The sequence below is a fragment of the Heteronotia binoei genome, unplaced genomic scaffold (assembly GCF_032191835.1).
Source record: "Heteronotia binoei isolate CCM8104 ecotype False Entrance Well unplaced genomic scaffold, APGP_CSIRO_Hbin_v1 ptg001401l, whole genome shotgun sequence".
Taxonomy (NCBI): domain Eukaryota; kingdom Metazoa; phylum Chordata; class Lepidosauria; order Squamata; family Gekkonidae; genus Heteronotia; species Heteronotia binoei.
The window spans coordinates 152,689-173,868 of NW_026800262.1; the positions used below are offsets into that span (position 1 = coordinate 152,689).

General features: G+C 49.0%; 1 protein-coding gene across 5 annotated transcripts in view; it reads left to right on the forward strand.

Moving 5' to 3' along the window:
* Window positions 1–21,180, forward strand: part of LOC132591061 (phosphofurin acidic cluster sorting protein 1) — a 127,946-nt gene that overhangs the window by 90,965 nt on the left and 15,801 nt on the right. For all 5 annotated transcript variants that reach the window (XM_060263942.1, XM_060263947.1, XM_060263945.1 and 2 more), the window contains exons 13-16: window positions 1,050–1,188; window positions 8,190–8,294; window positions 13,981–14,087; window positions 18,796–18,950. In XM_060263942.1, coding sequence (XP_060119925.1) covers window positions 1,050–1,188; window positions 8,190–8,294; window positions 13,981–14,087; window positions 18,796–18,950 — 506 coding nt within the window. The remainder of the gene's footprint in view (window positions 1–1,049; window positions 1,189–8,189; window positions 8,295–13,980; window positions 14,088–18,795; window positions 18,951–21,180) is intronic.

Genomic DNA, 21,180 nt, shown 5'->3' on the forward strand with positions numbered 1-21,180 from the left:
AGAAGAAGAGATTGGATTTAGATTCTGCCCTTCACTCAGAGCGGCTTACAATCTCCTTCCCTTCATTTCCCCCACAACAGACACCCTGTGAGGCAGGTGGGGCTGAAAGAGCTCTGAGATGACTGCTCTTTAGAGAACAGCTCTGAGAGAACTGGGGCTGACGCAAGATCACTCCATCAGCTGCATGCAAAGGAGTGGGGAATCAAACCCGGTTATTCACATTAGTGTCCGCTGCTCTTAACCATTACGCCATACTGGCTTTCCAACCTATGCCTGGCATGGCTTCTGGCTACTGGTGTGGCTTCCAGGGTCTGCAGCCATCACCAGGTTCCCCACAGGACAAAAGGCAGGTGCGCTGTCTGTTGGGGGGGGGAATTTTAACCCCTCCCCTGGAATATTTTCGGATCTTTTCAGATTTTTCTGCCCGACTGGAGAGTCCCCCGAGATTGCAGAAATGTCTGCAAAATTAAGTAGCCAAAGATTAGCCCCCATTTGACTGTTAGAATATAAAATGTATGGATTGGTTGATTTGGGGGATCCTGATAGATCCTCAACAGGGAATTCCTGAACCTTTTTTTGCCTGCATGTTGTCTTCCTCTGCAGCAGGGGTAGCCAAACTTGCTTACTATAAGAACCACATAGAATAAACATCAGATGTTTGAAAGCCACAAGATACGAACGTCAGATGCTGTTAGCCGCCCTGAGCCTGCTTCGGCGGGGAGGGCGGGATATAAATAAAATGATTGATTGATTGAGATGTTTGAGAGCCATAAGGAAGGAAGGAAGGCAAATAGATGGGGGGAGAGAGGTGGAAAGAAAGCAACTTTAAATGCATTCTCCAAGCTGCTGATGGACTTGGCTTGGGGAAGTGGTTTAAAGAGAGAAATGCTTTCTCCAAGCCAGCCAATGGAACAGTAGAAGCTTTGAGAGCCATGCAATATGTGTGAAAGAGCCACGTGTGGCTCCCAAGCCGCAGTTTGACCACCCCTTCTGTGCAGTCACTCAACACTGGGTTCTTTTGACACCATCTTCCTCCCTGCCTTTGACAGCAAAATGGACAGCGCAGTGCACACGCCCCGGCAGAAGCGCAGCACTCCCCTCAAGGAGCGCCAGCTTTCGAAGCCCCTCAGCGAAAGGACCAACAGTTCAGACAGCGAACGGTCACCGGACTTGGGTCACAGTACACAGGTAACCATTGCCAGCCTATCAGATGTTCCTGCAGCAGGATGGGAAGGGGAAAGGATGGGGGAGATGGGCATCCCTTCAATGAAATGCATATTGGAGCAGGAAGAGCTAAGGACCTGCGGTTAGTAAAACACTGAATGTCCCCCACCTGGTCTGGACCCTTTTATCTCAGGCTTTTATCCTGGGCTCTGAGATTTGCCGCTCAATATCTTCTCATAGTCCCTGGTCCTAAGGACGCCCAGCTGGCTTCAACGAGGGCCAGGGCTTTTTTGGTCCTGGCCCCTACCTGATGGAATGAGCTCCTGCTGGAGATCCGGGCCCTGCGGGGCTTATCAAGACTTTGCAGGGCCTGTAAGATGGAGCTCTTCCTCCAGGCTTTTAATTAATCCAGCAGGCGTCCTTGAAAGTCATCTGTTCGCCCAGCATTTCACCATTATGGTGTTATACTATGCTGTTAGCCATCAACCGTATGCTGTTTACCACCTATTTCTGTGCTGCTCCTGTCTGATCTTCTTCGTGATCTCTGTGCTTCACACTCATGGGAAAGAGCGCCTGCACCAATCCCCAAATCGGTACCTTAAAAGCCCGGGATTTTTTTGCGCTCAGCACCAGCAGGCATGCGCAGGCGTCCCAGTACGCATGCTTGCCGGCGCCAGCGCGAGGATCCCGCCAGTTTCTTTCTGACCGCTGCGCTGAGAGGATCTTATTTCGTGTCCCCGGTCGGTAAAGTAATCTTAGGATTATTTCTTCTTGTTGTATATAGCCCGTTTGTTGTTTTCTTAGTGTAGTTAGTTGTTTAGATAGTTAGGGTTGTTTAAAAAAAATTTTTTTTTGTTGGACTTTGCCCTTCGGGGCCTTGTTTTTCCCCCTCAGAGTTATTGCTGTGTGGGTTTTTCCTTGGCATCTATGGAAAGGCGTTGGTTTTTTTTTAAGAGGTGCCATTCCTGTGGAAAGAAGATTGCTCCTCCTGATGGCCACTCCTTCTGTCTCCTGTGTCTGGGCGAGGGACATCGCGTAGATTCTTGCTTGCACTGCCTGAGTTTTTCGAAACAGACGTGCAAGAATTGTGCGGCGAGACTTTAGGCCGCGTTGGTGGAATTGGCACTTTGTCCTCAGAAGATGGCATCGGGCCCGTTGGTACCGATGGGAGAAGCCGCGGCCCCGACAGTCACATCAGCCAATACATCGCTGATCAGGACCGAGATGCCGGTCAAGTGCGGGCATTCCACAAAACGACCTTCTGAAGGGTCAGTGGACACCCCAGCTAAGAAGCATCGGGATGACTCGGGGACCTGATCATCCTTACCGAAGAAGGTGAAATACAAGGAGAAGCGGAAGAAGAGATCATCCCGCACTCCTTCCCCTTCTCAGGACGCTTCGACATTGACGCCGGCTGCTCCACCTAGAAAGATCTTGGCATCCCCGCATCGTAGCCCTTCGGTGTCGAGAGGCAGTGCTTTGCAGCAGATGCGTCTATCGGCATCGGAGCAAGAGATCGACCTGATTCAGCGTTCCCACTCTTCCGGGTCGCGGCGTCGGAGTGAGAGCGGCTCTGTCTCGGAGGTAGAGGTGTTGGTACTGATGGAGCCTTCAGCACCGCTGGATCAGACGAGGGGTCAGAGAGAGCTGGAACCAACCACCATAGCTCGTCGCTTTCCACTGCTTCCACCGTGGGATCAGCGCCAGTGGCTTTCTCCTTACGCCTACCCATACCCGCCGTACCAATGGTACCCCCCTCGTGAATTTGCCGACTGGGACCAGCAATCCGAGGCGTCTCATATGTCGAGGATTTCACAGCACTCTAGGCGGCGTCCATCCCGCCTGATAGACGTGGCGTGGTGGTGGAGGAAGTCCAGGCTCAGTCGTCGGTGTTGATGCGGTCACCCGTCACAGCGTCAACGGCGGTGCTTTCAGAACACTCCTTGAGGAGAGAGTCTTCATTGTCGGACTCCGAGGTCGGTAGCGACGATCCAGACAGGGCTTTGGAACCTTCGCCAGTGTTGCATACTACTGAGGATCTTCCCATTTCACCATCGGAGGATCTGAAGTTATATGGGGACCTGGTGAAGAGGATGGCACTCTCCCTCTCTCTCCCGGTGACACAACCGCAACCCATCGTAGATGATACCGTATTCGACATCATGCAGAGGGATACGTCTATGGCGGTTGCCCTGCCTGTTACAAAGGTCATCTTAACAGGCAGTGAAGGAGCCCTGGGCGAAGCCGGCTTCTACACCTATATCATCAAGAAGATTGGACCACATGTACCGCGTCCAAAAGGCTGGTGCAGAATTCCTTTTCACCCACCCGAAGCCAAACTCGGTGGTTGTATCCTCCTCATCAAAGGCTCGCAAGACGCACTCCTCTCCACTGGACAAGGAGGGAAAGAAGCTGGATAATGTGGGAAGGAAGTTTTATTCAGCTGGAGCATTGGGGGTTAAGGTATCTAACTATGCTGCATGCATGGCTAGATACCAATACTCGGTGTGGGAACAACTCACCCCCCTGCTGTCTTCCCTGAGTGAGAAGAAGAGGTCTGCTGCGAAGAAGCTGCAGAAGGAAGGTTTTGCTGTAGCCAAGCAACAACTGGCTGCAGCAAAGCACATGATAGACGTGTCAGTGAAGACGATCACACCGGCTGTTTGCCTCCGCCGCCACTCCTGGCTCAGATCGACGGTTCTTCAGCAGGACACCAGGGCCATTGAAGATCTGCCCTTCGAGGGAGAAGGCCTCTTCAGCTCAACCACGGACAATGCTCTTCAGGAGATGGATAAGAGCATAAAAACATCTAGGAACCTGGGTGTCCCGGTTTCTTCTAGGGCCACTAAACCTAAACAGTGGCATAAACCCTGGTCCAAGACGCCGTATCAAAAATTCTCCCCGGAACAACAGTGGAGACCTCACTCTGCCCAACCTGAGAGTAGGTCCCCATACAGGGGGAACAAAAAAACCACTACGCTTCAGCACAGACCACTGGCAAGTCTAAGGGTGCTCGCCCGCAAAAGCAGGGCCTTTGACTTTCTAGTAGCACGCGTCACCGCCCCCACTTCTTCTTCTATCCCCCTTCGCCCATTCCTTTTGGCCTGGGAGTCCATCTCTATGGACCGGTGGGCACTTTCCATCATCACGGAAAGCTACAAAATAGACTTCGCTCAGATTCCGAACCAATCTGTGGTAATCACCACACCCCCTTCCCCACCTCTGTTGGTGGAGGTGAGCAACCTCCTACAGAAACAAGCCATAGAACGGGTCCCGGTGGAGGCCAGAACGGGAGGCTTCTACTCTAGTTATTTCCTGGTTCCCAAATGGGATGGGGATCTGAGACCAATCATGGACCTTCAGAATCTGAACAAGTTTATTCTGTACCAGAAGTTCAGAATGTCCACTCTGCAAACATTTCTTTCCCTCATCAACCAAGGGGACTGGAGGCAACACTGGACCTCAAGGATGCCTACTTCCATGTCAGCATCCATCCTGCGTTCAGGCGTTTCCTTCGGTTTGCAGTAGGCTCCCATCACTTCCAGTTCAAAGCCCTTCTGTTCGGTCTGCCCACTGCACCTCAGGTGTTCACAAAGATGATGAGCGTTGTGGCTGCTCACCTCCGGCTTCAAGGGATAGTCAACTTTCCATACATTGACGATTGGCTCCTTGTGGCGGAGTCGAAAGAGAGTTTATCCAACCATATTGCCATCACTCTTCGTCTTCTTCACACCTTAGGACTGCAGGTCAACTTGGAAAAATCACATCTTACTCCATCATGAACAGTTCAGTTCATAGGGGCTTTGCTGGATACGAACCTTCACCGCACCTTTCTGCCTCAGAGAGCGATGGACATCATCAATCTTGTCAAGCTTTTACAGAGTTGGAAGTGGGGCACAGCGCAGCAGCTGCAGCGGATGCTGGGGCTGATGGCGGCGACTACAAGTGTGCTGCTCTTTGTGAAGTTGAGGATGAGAGGCCTACAACTGTGATTTCTTCGACCGTTTTGACCCTTAAGAGACTCACCTTGGAAGAGGTTTGTGATTCCACCTGTGACACTCCGAACACTGCAGTGGTGGAAATCAAAGGACAGTATTTGTCAGGGAACTCCCTTCCACCTACCTGCAACAACAGTGACGATCACAACAGATGTGTCTTTGTGGGGCTGGGGGCTGGGGCTCACAAGGACTCTCTGTGTGTGGGGGGCCCTTGGCCTTCCCAGTTGACTCACTGTCACATAAATTACCTGGAACTGCTGGCAGTTCACTTTGCTCTTCGGTCCTTCTGCCCCACGATGGCGGGGAAGGTTGTTGCTCTGCTAACAGACAATACTACTGCCCTGTGTTATATCAACAGGCAGGGCGGGACAGTTTCTCGACAGCTGTGTGCGCTGGCACTGGAACTGTGGTCGGAGTGCCTGGAGCACAACATCTTTGTGAAGGCTGCGCACCTCCCAGGGGTGCTCAGTCTGCAAGCAGACTCGCTGAGCAGGGGTGCGGCTTCCCTGCACGAGTGGGAGATACAGTGGCGCTTCCTTCAATCTGTATTTCAGCTCTGGGGATACCCTCAGGTGGATGTGTTTGTCACAGCCGGAAACCGGAAGTGTCCTCTGTTTTGTTCCAGAGCGGGCATGGATCCTGAGTCGTTGGGAGACGGTCTGTTGTTCCCGTGGGAAGGTCGGTTCCTATATCTGTTCCCACCTCTGCCACTGCTGACAAGAGTTGTCAACAAGATTGCAAGAGAGAGACCATGCTGCATCCTGGTGACTCTGTGGTGGCCTCAGCAGAACTGGTTCCCGATCTTGCTTCAACTGGCAAGGGGAGTCTTCTACCAGTTTCCGGTGGAACCGGACCTTCTGTCGGCTCAGGATGGTCATGTATTCCATCACAACGTGCCTCACCTGAAGCTGACAGCGTGGTTCATCGACCCTGTGAGTTCTTCAGCAGAGTCCAACACGTCTTCCTGAACAGCAGGAAGCTGTCTACCCGCACTTCCTATGATAGGAAGTGGCGGAAGTTTCTTCAGTTTTTAGTTGATCCTGCAGTCTCACCCCAACGGGTGGGACTATTGGTGATTTTTGAACTTTTGTTATCTCTGGTGGATGCTGGCCTTGCTTTTTCATCTGTTAAAGTTTATTTGGCAGCAATATCTGCGTTCCATGAGCCAGTTGAGGGGCATTCAGTTTTTGCACACCCTTATTCTAAGAGATTTTAGAATAGGATGAAGCTCAGGCTTCATCCTACATCGAGATCACCACCACAGTTGTGGGATTTGACTTTAGTGTTGGACAGGCTTACTCGGCGTCCTTTCGACCCAATGGCCACATGTTCGTTACAGCTTCTATCTTGGAAGACTGCTTTTTTGGTAGCCATCACATCAGCACACCGTGCAAGGGAGCTCACAGCTATGCGTTGTGACTACCCATATCTAGTTTTTCAGGAGTCTGGAGTGTCATTAGCTCCTGATATTTCTTTTCTCCCCAAGGTGGTTTCTCAGTTTCCCCTTAAGTTAGAAGTTTGGTTGCCCACGTTTTATCCTACACCTTTCTTTGATGAGGAATGTAGGTGGCATGCTCTAGATGTTAAGCGTGCCTTATTGTTTTATTTGAGTCGCTCCAAGAGTTCATAAGGACCAGCATCGTAAGGACCAGCATCTTTTTGTTTCTTATGCTGCTCCTAAGTTGGGTTCCAGAATGTCATCTCAGCGGCTTTCAAAGTGGCTCACTGAGACTATTAAACTGTGTTATTTGTTGGCAAAGAAGCCGTTGCCTGGGCCCATTCGTGGACACTCTACAAGAGTGATGGCGACGTCGGTGGCGTTCCTGAAAGGCGTTTCCCTGACGGACATTTGCAAGGCTGCCACCTGGTCCTTTCCGCATGCTTTTATGAAGCACTATGCTCTGGATGTGCATGCTCAGCAGAGGACTCGTCTGGGAGCTGCGGTGCTGCAAGCTGTTTCTTCTGGTTGACTGTCTTCCCGCCTCCAGGTATGTCTTGTTTGCTAATCTCCCATGAGTGTGAAGCACAGAGACCACGAAGAAGATAGGTTGCTTACCTGTAACTTTGGATCTTCGAGTGGTCATCTGTGCATTCACACTTCCCACCCTCCTTCCCCACTGCTGACGGTCTCCCTCCAGTAGAGGCTTCCAGCGGTCAGGAAGGAACTGGGGATCCTCGCGCTGGCGCTGGCGAGCATGCGTACTGGGATGCCTGCACATTCCACTGGTGCCAAGCGCGAAAAAATCCCGGGCTTTTTAGGTACCGATTCGGGGATTGGCGCAGGCGCTCTATCCTATGAGTGTGAATGCACAGATGACCACTCGAAGTTCCACAGTTACAGGTAAGCAACCGGTCTTTTTTATGATATTATTTTAACCCTGTTGTTTTATTATTGTAAGCCGCCCTGAGCCCTCTTGAGGGATAGGGCAGGATATAAATCTAAAAATTAAATTAAATTAATCTTTGGGTTGTTGAACTCGGAGGGAGCAGGCTGTTTTCCACACTCCCACCATGCGTGTCATGATCTGAGACTGCTGGGCTGAAGGCAGCATTCTGGCCGTGTTCACTTCTTTGCCACTAGAAGAAGAACTTCAGGGCATCCAATGAAGATGACAGGCAGTAGATTCAGGACAGGCAAGAGAGTGACTAAAATGTGGACTTTGCTGCCAGATGATGTAACGGTGGCCACAGGAATATACAGGTTTAAAGGGATTAGATAGATTCACAGGGGATAGGTCTATCAGTAGCTACTAGCTATGCTGACTAAGTGAAACCTCCACGTTCAGAGGCAGTCACCTTTGGAATACCAGCACCAGGAGGCAATGTCAGGGGAAGGTCTGTTGTTGGCCTTCCATTGCAGTAAATGGCTGGCCAGTGTGTGAAACGAGAACGTTGGACTAGATGGACCAGTGGTCTGATCCAGCAGAGTTCTTCTTATGTTCAAGAGCTGAGACTGTTGTGACGTGTCCAAACATGGAGTTGCACCAGAGAAGTGTCCCTGAAAAGCCATGCAACTTTTCCCAACAGATTCCTCGCAAGGTCTTCTACGACCAGCTGAACCAAATCCTGGTGTCCGATGCCGCGCTGCCAGAAAACATCATTCTGGTGAACGCCGTCGACTGGCAAGGCCAGGTAAGGAGATGGGCTGCCCCTCTTTTCCTGCCCCCTGTCTTTTTTGCCACCCCAATTCCTGCCCCCCTCCTCCCCAAACCCATGTCGACAACAGATGCACTAAACTGAAAAATACAAAGGAGTGCTTAGTTGCTGTTCCTGGTTCTGCCTGCAGGTTGTGACTTTCTGTGGTAGGAACGTAGACTCTCACCGCAGATACTGAAGACTGCAAAGTATTACTGTTGCCATGTAGAACTGAGAGCTGATCCACAAGCCACTATATGCGTCCGCCCCAATAACTTCCTTTTTTCTGCAACTTTGAGAGCTGCCATACCTGCTTGCCTGTTCTTGATGCTTGTTTGAGCTGAATCATGGCCATTCCTGTGGCCTGAAAAGCCACACTCGCGATTTGTGAGTCTGGAAGCTTCCAGTGCGCAGTGAAGCACAGTGCTGCAGCAACAGTGGTGTAGCTGTACTTTTCTTTGTGCACAATAAACAAAAAAACCCTGCTGCCACGTATCCCCAAATGTATGTGGTGCTTGACATGGTAAGCAAAAAGTCAGGTGTTCACAAAAAGCCTGATGGAGTTCACAATCTAAATTTTGTGAGCACTGAGGTAATAGATGGGGACACCCATTTAATATTAGAAGAAGACGACTGTAGATTTATACCCCGCCCTTCTTCTCTGAATCAGAGTCTCAGAGTAGCTTACATTCTCTTTTATCTTCTTTCCCTACAACAGACACTCTGTGAGGTGGGTGGGGAGCTGCCCTTTCAAAGACAACCTCTGAAAGAGCTATGGCTGACCCAAGGCCATTCCAGCAGCTGCAAGTGGAGGAGTGGGGAATCAAACTGGTTCTCCCAGATGAGAATCCACACACTTAACCACTACAGCAAACTGGCAGATTGCACACTTAACCACTACACCAAAGTTTGCAAATTTAGCCTAAACGTAATTAATGGTTCACATTGTGTTCGGAAAATATTTGATGTATTGGATACCAATTCTGTTTAGGTATTAGCAGGCAGCAGTGCCATCTTCTAGAGCAGGATTTCCCAAACTCCACCCCCCCCCCCCCCCCGTGGTCTCGTTATTTTTGCACTTCTCCTTCATGGCCCACTAAAATTGGGGTGTGTGGCCAGAAGACTTTGGGGGTGGAGCCGGGAGACAAGAATTATGTCATTTCCTGTAGTGTCACTTCCAGGTCAAGGACCAAGTGATGTCATTTCCAGGGCACACTGATCCAAAACTCCACCTCTTCCTGTGATGTCACTTCCAGGGCACTCCCTCAAAACTTTTGAAGTAACTTCATTTTCAGAAAAATCTCTTTGAAACTCATGCTGAGCCAAAATGGGGGTGGAAAGTGGGCAGTCTACAACTTTTTCATACATTCTCTTTCCACCCCCACACCTGCATGTACCTATCTGTTAGTGTGTTCTTCTCCAGCTTGCAAGCACTCCTAATGCCCATGTTCAGTTGCCTGCACCACCTACACACCCCTTCCTCAACAGCACTGGCCAGTGTATGCAGTTGGAAGTGTTGTTGCCATTGCCATCAGCAATGCCAGCACTGTGTACCACCCACACCGGGCCCTGGCAATTGCTCTACCTCAAAATATGCTGACACATTTAGTAAGCCCTTCCTTCAGCTGCTGCTACTATTGGAACCCTGCCTCAAGCTACAACCAAGCTTACTTGGTTTCCAGAAAATCTTTCGACAGTTATTTTTCATACTTTTCCTTGGCTGAAACACTGGGAAATTGCTGTGAAAGGTAGCAAAGAATTGTACTGCAATTAATGAATTAATTTCAAGTTATATGAAGTTCATACAAGCTTTTCTGCAGTTATCCTAAAAAGGATATTTATGAGGGGCTTTCAGCTTTTTACTGGCTATGTTTCCCATGCCTTTAAAGGCAGCTTGTTCTGCAGATATTTAGCTAGTGAACTTTTTTCATCCTTTTTAATATCTACAGGAGGAGTTTAATTTTGGTGTCAGACAGCTTTTAAAAGCAGAACCAGTAAAATGGTGCCAAGTTCATAGTACCATCACTTCCAGTGCTGTTGAGATATACAGCAGTAATCTCTTTCTGCCCCACACCACTCACTCACACAGAAATCTCATAGACCAGCTGACTACAACTGGGGGTGCCAACTTTTCATTGGCAGAGCTCCTTTGTCTGCAACAGCAGTATGATGAACAGAAAAATTTCATCCAGTAAAAATGGAAGGAAAGAAAGAAAGAGAAAGGGAAAGAATGAAATGGAAGGAAAGGAAAAGAAAGACATGGAAAGAAAGAACATAAGAGAAGCCATATTGGATCAGGCCATGGACCATCCAGTTCAAAATTCTCTCACACAATGCCCAAAAAGCTCCAGAATGTCCACCAGTGGGGCCAGGGCACAAGAAGCCCTCGCACTGTTGCTTCCCCTCCAGCACCAAGAATACAGACAGAACATCACTTGTAGGGGAAGGAAGCAAGCAAGCAAGCCCTTACTCACCATCAGATGACCCCAGCCAGCAACAATTCTGCCCAGGGGTCATTTGGTTAAAAAAAAAAACTACTGGAATGCCTACTCCTCCCAGCTGAAAAAAAACATTCCCCCCCCTTCTTTGCCACCCAGGCTTCCTGGGGAAATCTCCCCAAAAGAACATACTGCAAGGCACATGAAAACTCATACCCTTGAAGAACACTTCATGGGTCTAAAGTGCCAGAGCATGCCAGTGTTGGGGGATTTCTATTGTACCCCCAACAATATAAAACACCAAAATCAAAACCTGCAGTTACCAAAACAACCTGCAGTTATCAGAAGGCTAAGACATACTTGCTAATAAGTTTTAAGACCTCGTAGATAAACTTTATCTGACTCCAGGCTTCTCAAAGCAAAAACAGTTTATTAGACTCCAAGTTTCTCTTTAGACAGAAGGCAAACAGTTTAGATACCATTAGTGCATTTCAGTTTCTTTTTTAAATAGAAGGCTTCAGATATATAGATAGGACACAAAACAGAAAACAGTTTACACAGTTTGAGCATAAAGCATAAAATACAATAAAGCAATAATGAAAAATATAAGTCCCAATAGGGACATCCCCTATTAGTTACATTTTCCCATTGACAATCATAGTCCCATGTCTTAGTAGATGTTATGCTGTAGATTCTAAGTCTGAACATTTTTTCTATAATTGAGATCTCAAACAGAAGATGATTTAAATCAGCAAAGGCTGTTTCCTCTCTTAGGGTGTTCAACAGAAGAAACTGTCTCTGCAGAGCAGTCCAAGATTCTAAGTCCCAATTAGTGTGGCATAATCTGACACAGAGGCAGTCTAGCTACACTCTGGTCCAGATCAGCAGCGTGAGCCAAAAAATCCACAGCTTAAGTAGGCTTTTATGACCTCATACCTCATACACACAGCTACTTTTGTCATTCAGCAGTAAACAGTTTTTGCAGCCAAATAAACAATAAACAATAATGGCTGAGAACACCTCAGGCAGCCATTTCCCTGCTCCTAGTTGCTGGGTTTATGCCAATGGCTGCCTTCTCCATCTTGTTTCTTCCATCCAGAATAAACTTTCACCCAATTACCCCATCTGGCCCTCCATAGAGGCTCCATGATACTGAGAGACTGAAACCTCTGGTGGCCAAATTCATAACTGCAGTCAAAACTCCCAGAGAAATATAGAGGTTTCTAAGGTATTTGAAGAGCTTAGTGCTCATTTCATAAGAGCGTGGCTACTTTCAGAAAGAGTTCTTGTAGCCAATTTCATAAAGAGTATATTTAAGAGTATGTTTAAGATCATAAAGAATATGCTTAGGATCATAAGGAGGGCCAACCCAAAATAAATTCCGCCACAGCCAGCTTTTCTCTCAAACACTGGGGAGAAGTAGAGGGGGGGAGAAGGAAGGAGAGGCAGCCCAGCTCCTCTCTGCGCAACACATAGATGTTGGGGGATGGAAGGAAGGAAAACAGAGCTCGGGGTTTGCAGCCTGTGTCAGTCTTCAAGCCTGGCTTTTATCTGCACAACACAGAGACAGGGGAAGGAAGGAAAACAGAGCTCAGGCTTTGCAGCCTGTGTCAGTCTTCAAGTCTAGCTTTTCTCTGCACAACAGAGAGCTTTTCTTTGCTGGGGGCAGGGCTAGCTTTGACTTTTCTTGTGACCTGGTATTGAGGCTCCTGTGGCCCGGTTCTGGGTCACAACCCTGCAAATGGGAAACTGTTCTAGAGGAAGAAGGGCATGCCCTTGAGTCGCAGCTGACTCACGGCAGCTGTATCCATGGGCCTTTCCAGGCAAGAGAGAAGCAGAGGTGGTTTGTCACTACCTTCCTTTGTGTAGCAACCCCAGTCTTCCTTCATGGCCCTCCCATCCAAATAGTGACCATGGCCAACCTGTTCAGCTCCCAAGCTCTGACAAGCCAGGCTACTGGAGCTGCTCACCATCTTCTAGACTAGAAGGAGGGGGGGGATGTATGGAGTGGTGGGAGTTGGAAACTGTGAACAGCTGGTGTACCCCTCTCCCTGGCTATTAGTTTGATGTTGTGGGGAAAGCCAGTATGGTGTAGTGGTTAAGTGTGTGGACTGTTACCTGGGAGAATTCGGTTTGATTCCCCACTCCTCCACTTGCAGCTGCTGGAATGGCCTTGCATCAGTCACAAGTTCTCACAGAGCTCTTCCTCTCAAGAGCAGTTTGTGTCAGAGCTCTCTCAGCCCCACCTACCTCACAGGAAGTGTTTCCTCAGAGCTGAGTTAGCGTGAGCTAGCTCACAGATTTTTAACTTCCAGCTCGCACATTTTTGTCTTAACTCAGGAAGGATGACCCCAGAGCTCACTAGTTTATGCAGTAGTTCACAACTTTAATACCAGTTGCTCGCAGAGTAGGATTTTTGCTCACAAGATTCTGCAGCTTAGAGGGAACATTGCTCACAGGGTGCCTGTTGTGGGGAGGAGAAGGGAAAGGAAATTGTAAGCCACTCTGAGACTCCTCTGGGTAGTGAAGGACAGGATGTAAATCCAATCTGTTACTACTACTACTACTACTACTATTCCTGAGGACCTTCCCCTCCCCCCTTTAATTCAGAGCCGTTAGGAAGTAGCTTTTATCTTCTGAGAGATATTTCTGGCTCTGCAATTCAAAAACAGATGTGTGTGATAAAACAGAAGCTGGCATGCTCCAGAATATGACAGATGCACTGGAGATTTTCTGGTGGCCATGTTATACCAGAACGTTTCTGTTGATAAGGGAATGTGAGACGCAGAAGTCTGAGAGAGAGGGGTTGATTATCCGAGGGCTGATGATTTGGTTATTGTTCAATTAAAATGTCCTTCATGCAAACCGATGCCTTCAAGTGGGTGGCCTGGGGCCCTCAGAAAAGGGGGTTAGGGAATGTTTTCAAAATGATTGAGGCCGCCAGGCAGACTTCTGTCACTCAGTGTTTGCTGCCTGTCTGCAAACTTAGCTGCATCCTCTCTCTCTCTTGGGCCCGTCCAAGGATGGGACTCGGGTTTCCATCACCTCAGTCGTAACTGCGGCACATTCAGCTTGTATCCTAGGTGCTTAAGGGTGCCAGGTTACCAGCCTTTTGTCGAAGGGCAGGCAGCCAGTGATTGCCAATCAGGGAAGTGGGGTGTTACATGGCAGCTGAAATAACACAGGGACAAATCTCTCCCCGGCCAGCTTGGCTGGTTGCTTACTGCCTCGTTTCTGCTTTCCAGTATGTAGCCGACCTTCTTCAGGACCAAAAGAGGCCTGTCGTCTGCACGTGCTCCACCGTCGAAGTCCAAGCCGTCCTCTCTGCCATCCTCACGAGGATCCAGCGATAGTGAGTGCACGGAGCTAATTCCTGCAGCACCTCCTTTTTAGAGAGCGTGCCCAGCCCTTAGGACAGGGCAGGAAAGAAATCACAATTATGCCCGGCCTTCAAACGAAACAGTGACTCACGCCCTTGAGCAGCACACACCCCAGCCCAGCCCCCTTGGTCTTCCAACCTCAGAGAAATTTGTCCACACTTGAATATCTGAATCACTGGTTACCTCCTTGAGTGATTTTGGTTAAGGAAATTTTTTCTGAGAAACAAAGGTGACAGCTTCTCTGTCCGCAAGGCTCACCATCAGACGGCTACATGTAGGCTCCTGCCCCTTTGCCTGAAGCAGGAAAGCAGAGAGCGATGGTGCTCTGCTCCCATGCGTCGCTTTGAGGAGAAGCGTGTTTTAGAAGTGAAACAAACAAGTTCCACCCTCTGCTTGTGCTTACAGTATTATACAGTAAATCAGAGAGAGAGGGTACGAGTTTCCAAGCCTCACCTCGGAGTTGCTGTTTCGTCCTTTGCAGCCCCTGCAGAGATGGATAAGGATAGGTAGCCGTGTGCAGTGAGCAGTGACTCACGGAGGCTCAGCCCCCGCCACAAATTTTGTTAAGTCTTGAAGGTGCTACTGGACTCTTGGGCCGGTTCCTCACTAGACCTTTAATCCTGGTTCATCCCGGTCCCCAAACTGATTTTCTACACAAAAATCTGAGGGTGCATTCACACTACGCTAACCAATGCGTTTTACATCCGGATTTTTGCTGTGCAAGAATAGCAAAAATCCGGATGTAAAACGCATTAGTGTAGTGCAGTGTAGTGTGAATGCACCCATAGAATCATAAACTCAGAGTTGGTTTCTGTGATTCCATGATTCAAGTGCAGAATGTCAGTCTGGGGACAGGACTGAACTAGGATTAAAGGTCTAGTGTGGAATTGGCCTTGCTCTTTTCTACTCCTGCAGAGATGTTTTGCAGGTCGAACCAGGGAAACTGCTGAATCAGGCCACTGAGCCAACTAGTTCAGTACTATCTGTTTCACCAGCAGCAGCCTTCCAGAACATCCTGATGATCCCAGGGCGGGAGGGGGGGCAGGATTTGCACCTGGGACCTTGTGCTTGGGAAGCATCTGCTCTGTCCTTGAACCCCCACAGCCCCTTTCCTTGTTGCAGAGGAGCATCCGGTCCATGCTTCTCTCCATTCCTGTTCCGTATTTTTCCAAAGTCTCTGATTTCCAAGTACCAGGCTTGACATCTGAGGACATGCCTGCCACCTCTCTGAAACTCTGGTTCTTCCAGTCATGCAGAGAAGGGTGCTTTTCACAGGCTGACCAGCTTTTACTTGAAGCTAGTTCTGTGATGGCGAAGGATTTAAGGTCAAGGCCCTGCAACACGCAGCTGGTGTTGCTGCTACTCCCTAGTGGCTCCACCAGGTAGTGTTTAAAGTGAAGGGGCTGTGGGGAGTTGCTGGTGTTGGGAATTAACCACATCAAATGGTGCGTTTCCACACATGACCGCATTCACTCTTCATTTAAAAATATTTACTGTAGAACTTTCAAAACATTAACAACAATGTAGTCATGAACAATGTTCCCTCTAAGCCGCAGAGTCCTGTGAGCAAAAATTCTACTTTGTGAGCTGCTGGCATGAAAATTGTGAGCGACTGCATAAATGAGTGTGCTCTGGGGTCATCCTTCCTGAGCTAAGCCAAAAATGTGTGAGCTGGAGGCTAAAAACCTGTGAGCTAGCTCACGCTAACTCAGCTTAGGGGGAACACTGGTCATGAACTGTTAGAGCAGGGGTGGCCACAGTGGCTCGGGATCCACGTGTGTCTCTTTCACACATATTGTGTGGCTCTCAAAGCCCCCACTGCCCTGTCAGCTGGCTTGGAGGAGGCGTTTCTCTCTTTAAATCATTTATCTAAGCCAAGCAAGGTTAAAGTTGCTTTCTTTCCACCTCTCCCCCCCCCAACATTTATTCTGTGTGGCTCTTACATTAAGCAAGTTTGGCCACGTCTGTGTTAGAGTGAAGATGAACATGTTTTTTGGGGGCATTACTGGGGTTGCATAGATAGGGGTCACTGGTGCAATTGCTGCCATTGTGCTGCAGGATCATGAGACATGACTCTCAGCAGTGCCCTGTAGCCAGCTGCTCTTTTCCAGCAACAGCAATCTGGCTTTTACGCGTCCTTTGCCACATTTGTGCCACGGTAGCCCCCAGGAACAGAAGGCACAGATGTGATACACATCCAAAGAAGGCTGCGCAATGACAGCAGCGGTGGGAAGACCTTGTTCATAAAAGTGCTATTTGAGCCTCTTTGTTCTCCTTGCTCTCGTCACTCCAAAACCGCCTCCCTCTGTGACTGTTGGGGGCATGCCATACATCTGCCCGGAGATGATTCACCCTGTGCTGCGTTATCACTTCAAACGGATCTGTTGGCTTAGCTTTGGAGCCTGCTTAACACCCTCCAACGTGGCAAGTGGCTTTTGGGCATGTGTGGAATACTTGTTGGCCAGCCTGCGAAGATCTGGGATTAGAGGGACTAGCTTTCAGGACGAGAAGACTTGACTCCTAGCTATGGGGAGAGTCTGTAGCTCGGGTATAGAGCTTTGCATAAGGTCCCAAGGCCATTCCTTGGCCCATTGCAAACAGACTGGGAGCTGCCACCAGCCAGAGTATCTAATCCTGAGTTAGGTGGATGGAGCAGTCTGAGCTGGTGTGATTTTGGATTGAGGCCTGGTGGCTGTCGTTCTAATTCCCAGGTTCTGCAAATATAAATATACAGTTGCATACAGGAGGAAATCACAGGAAGAATGAAACGGTGGGAGGCACTCTGAAGCGTGTGGGATTAGAGCTCAAGAAATCTGGCTTGGCTCTTTGCCTCATCTGCCTGCAGCGCCTGTCATCTGGAAGCCCTGCTCATTGTAAAAGGAAGTGCCCAGCCTCCTCAGGGGCCTGCCAGCTTACGTGGCGCTGCCAAGACAGAGGGTATTGCCTTACCTGCTTTGAGTGTTGTGTCTGCAACCAGCAAAGTTCCCAGATATCATTACAGGATCGAAATGCCTGTGTTTCCCCAGCTTCTGGGCGCCCTCTAGTGCGTGCCGGTAGAGCTGCAGACCTTAATTTATTTAGAACATTTCGACCGATTAAATGGCAATTGGATCAGAGGGGAATGAAAGCTCCAGCCAACGGAAACCAAGTTATCTCAGGCAGAAGCTCTGTTCTGTGGATGCAGCTTCCGCAAAGGACCCTGTCTTGCATTACATGGCAAAGCGGAGCTCCAGAAAGACTTTTGATTTTGGGTTCGTACAGGTGCATTGTGGGGAGGCGGGGCTTGATTTTAAAGCTCCACTGAAGTTTTTGAGGGTCTGTTCGCTTGCTCCTGGCGAGAGGGGTGTTGGAGTAATTCCCTGGCTATGTATAGTCTTCCGCAGATAAGAGAAAGTATCTGGAATGGATAAGGGCTGGTGTTTTTGCAGGGCTTCTTCATGCTTTATATGAGAGAAGCACTCTTATTTCACCATTCTGTCACTGTGGGCCAAAACAGACAGAGCACAAATCATGGACCAAAGTAAAATGTGTACTCCCGCTAGCCCCATTTTGGACACATGGGAAGGGGGGAAAGGAGACTTAACCAAGGCTTTTTTTTGTAGAAAAAGCCCAGCAGTAGCTCATTTGCACATTAGGCCACACCCCTGATGCCAAGCCAGCCAAAAAAAAAAAGCACTGGACTTAATTCTTCCACTCCACTGGCCTTGAAGTGTCCCTGTTAAAAGTTTCATAGGCGGCGGGAGCGTTTTCTAAAAACCTGTCTTTTCTCTTTAAGCTGCTAATAAAGAGACAGGGAAGACAGATTGCAGTAAAACAAAGTAGGGAGTTGAAGAACTAAATCCTCCCTCTGCTTCCTGTTCGCAGTCATAACTGTGCTCGTGGACCATTCGCCTTTTGCAAGCAGACAGAGCCACAATCTTTGTTATTTCTGTTGTAGACTCACAACGCGTAGAGAGGAGATATGGGCCAGATAGCTTGCAGCTTCCCTGCATTTGGACGGTGCAGACAGTGCCCCCAAAGGAGCATCCGCTGCTTGTTCATTAGACTTGCTGGCCCTTCACAGATACGGGGCTCAATGTGGTAACACAGGGTGGACGAAAACGAGAGCTTTGTCATCCCTGCAGTGAAAGGGGTCATTCTCAATAGAGTGGAACGGGAGAGCTGGCAACCTTGCTCGGTAACATCAGGCGGAAATTTAAGTGGCATGGGAAATGTATCTCAGAGCACTCGGCGAAGTGGTGTTGTTGAGTGCAGAACGGCTGAAGGCCTGATCAGTGCCTGGCTGAGAAGCCATTGGGAGTGCCCGTAAACCCTTCTGAGCTTTTTAAAAGGAAGTGCTAAAGGTCCCCTTGAAAGGTCTGACTGTATTTAAGAGCCTGCGTGAAGATGCGTGACTGTTGTGAACCTGCAGCGAGGGCTGTCAAGGTTTCCCACTGTGATTCCTCTTGCATAAGGGGGGGGGGGAGTACCAGGCCATGTGGTGTCGGCAGTGCCCGTAGATTCCGTCTATACATCTCTGCATTTCATGTTTCGCTTTCGATGCCAAGAGGTCCCTGCCGCCCGACTCCTGGCATTTGGCCCGGCCTGGCTCTAAAAGGCAGTGGCTTCCCGCTTTGCACAGGCCGGTGCTGAGAGGGCTGAGCCAGGCGTCCTTCACAGCCCAGCTTTCTTTCCCTGCAGCTGCAACTGCAACTCCTCCATGCCACGTCCGGTGAAGGTGGTGTCCGTGGGTGGCCAGAGCTACCTGAGCGCCATCTTGAGGTTTTTTGTGAAGCAGCTGGCCAACAAGACATCCGACTGGCTGAGCTACATGAGGTTCCTCATCGTCCCTCTAGGTAATGAGGCCGCTCTCTCTGGGTCTGCAGTTCGGCTTAAGTGTTCAGTGACCTCAGGACACACCACATCTGCACAGAAGAGCAAAAAGACATTGATGCTGTTGGTTTTTTCTAATTTTTTTAATAGTGTTTTTTTTAATCTGTCCTTGCGGGGGGCGAGGGTTATGTTTACCTGCTTTACTTGACTGGTCTTGGCGGTATGGATTTTCTTTTTGCTGCAGATGCTGCTTTATTGTGTTGGCAGTCATGACTGTACTTATTGCTAGCAATGGTTTGATTTTAATCAGGGCTTTTTTTGTAGCAGGAACTCCTAACAGTAGGCACTGTACTAAGAACTGTAAGCTCCAGGAGGGTTGGCTACATCAGGGGTGTGTGGCCTAATATGCAAAGGAGCTCCTGCTGCAAAAAAAAGCCCTGATTTTAATTTTGTTCTGATCTTGGGGCCATCTTGAACAAGTCCCTGGAGATGCGGCTAGCAAACCAAGGAAGTTCTGGCTGAGCAAAACCACTTAGCACATTCACTGTCTGGGACTGTCTTTGCCTTAAGTTTTACACCGCAGTCTTCCCTGGTCCTTCAAAATGGCCGTAGGGCTCCTCTGTCATGGAATCCAAGGATTATATATAGTGGTGAAGAGTCACAATGCTTAGAGTGTTGATGCGGGGAGGGCTGAGCCAGGCATTCCTTAACAGCCCAGTTTCTTTCTCTTCAGCTGTAGCTGTAAGTGGAGTGGGACCTGGATTCAGGAAGGATAGGATAGAATTGTATAAAACAGGTATTTGCATAGGAGAGTAGGTGTGTGTGTCTGTAGTAGAAGAGATAGATTCGTATCCAGGAACATCTTAGAGACCAACAAGGTTTTCAAGGTAGGAGCTTTTGAGAGTCAAAGCTCAGGCTCTCAAAAGTCATACCCTGAAGATCTTTTTGGCCTCTAAGGTGCTTCTGGACTTGAGTTTAGCTTTCCTGTAGACCAGTGTGGAGGATCCGTGCTTAAAAGACGCGGTCTTTTTTCTCTAGTTGCCGTATTACTAGGACAAGGAAGAGAGAGTCCTTTGCCCTGTGCGTTTTCAGAGCTGTTAACACACTGGAGAGCAGCGCGTTGTCAGCCACCTTGATGCATTGGATGTTTCCTTCTGAGGCTTGAAGCATCATTTTGCACTCCGTCTCTGTCTGTCCCGTGGAGAGCAGCTGCCGCTTCTGCGCGCTGAGATGAGGTCTTGCCCAGAGCTGCAAGCCTCGATTGGTTGTGCCAGTTTCAGTTAGTGACAGGGAAATTTTAATCTGTTCATGCATTTTTTAAAAACCCTGCTTTACTTCCAGGGAACTCAGGGTAGTGTTCATAAGTCTCTCCCCACTCACTTTATTTGTTTGTTTGTTCATTTGCCTGTTTATTTCTAGCCCTCCATCCCCTGCACAGCAAGGCTTTAGGCTGAGAGTGAGTGAGTGTTAGGCCCCAGGCCACCAGTGAGCTTTATGGCTGGATTTGAACCCAGATCTCTCTGCCCTAGTGTAGTGTTCTCACTGTACCGACTCTGGCTCTTTTAAAAAATTATTTCCTTCATTTATACCTCTCCTTTCTCCTCATTGAGAACCCAAGGTGGCTTGCGTCCTTCTCCTCTCCTCCAGTCTGTGCTCATAACCCTGCAAGGTAGATTAGGCTGAGTGTGTGTGCAACTGGCCCAAGGCCCCCCAGCGAGCTTGCATGGCGGAGCAGGGATTCGAATCTGGGTCTCTCGGATTCTTGTCTGACACTATCATCACACCGGCTCTCGAACTGGCAGTTCTGAGATCTGAAGAGCCTCCTGTTTGTTTGGGGGCTGTTTTGGTTCTGGTCCCACAGTTAAAGGAAGCGAGACATTGATTGTGATTGGTAGCTTTTGTTGATGATTTGCGGTGGTTAACAATGTGCAGAATAAATCTGGGGAGATTGAGACTTCGGTAGGAAGAAGTATTTAAATCCAATTAATTTAAGACCGTTAATCCCAGTCTTTAACTGGTGGAGAGTCCCACTTGTGAAAACCAGGATAAGGATTCTCCTTTATGGTGCTGTGAAATAAAGGGGGGGGGCCAGGAAAGGTTGGGATGCCTGCAGCTCTGCGGCTGAGGAAGGGATGGCTCCTGGCCCTGAAAGCTGTGCTGGATCGGCAGCCATTTCCCTGCCTCATCATGGCGCTTGATTGACAGGGCTTCCCAAGGGAACTTGCAGACAGACCTTTCTCTCTTTCCCCCACC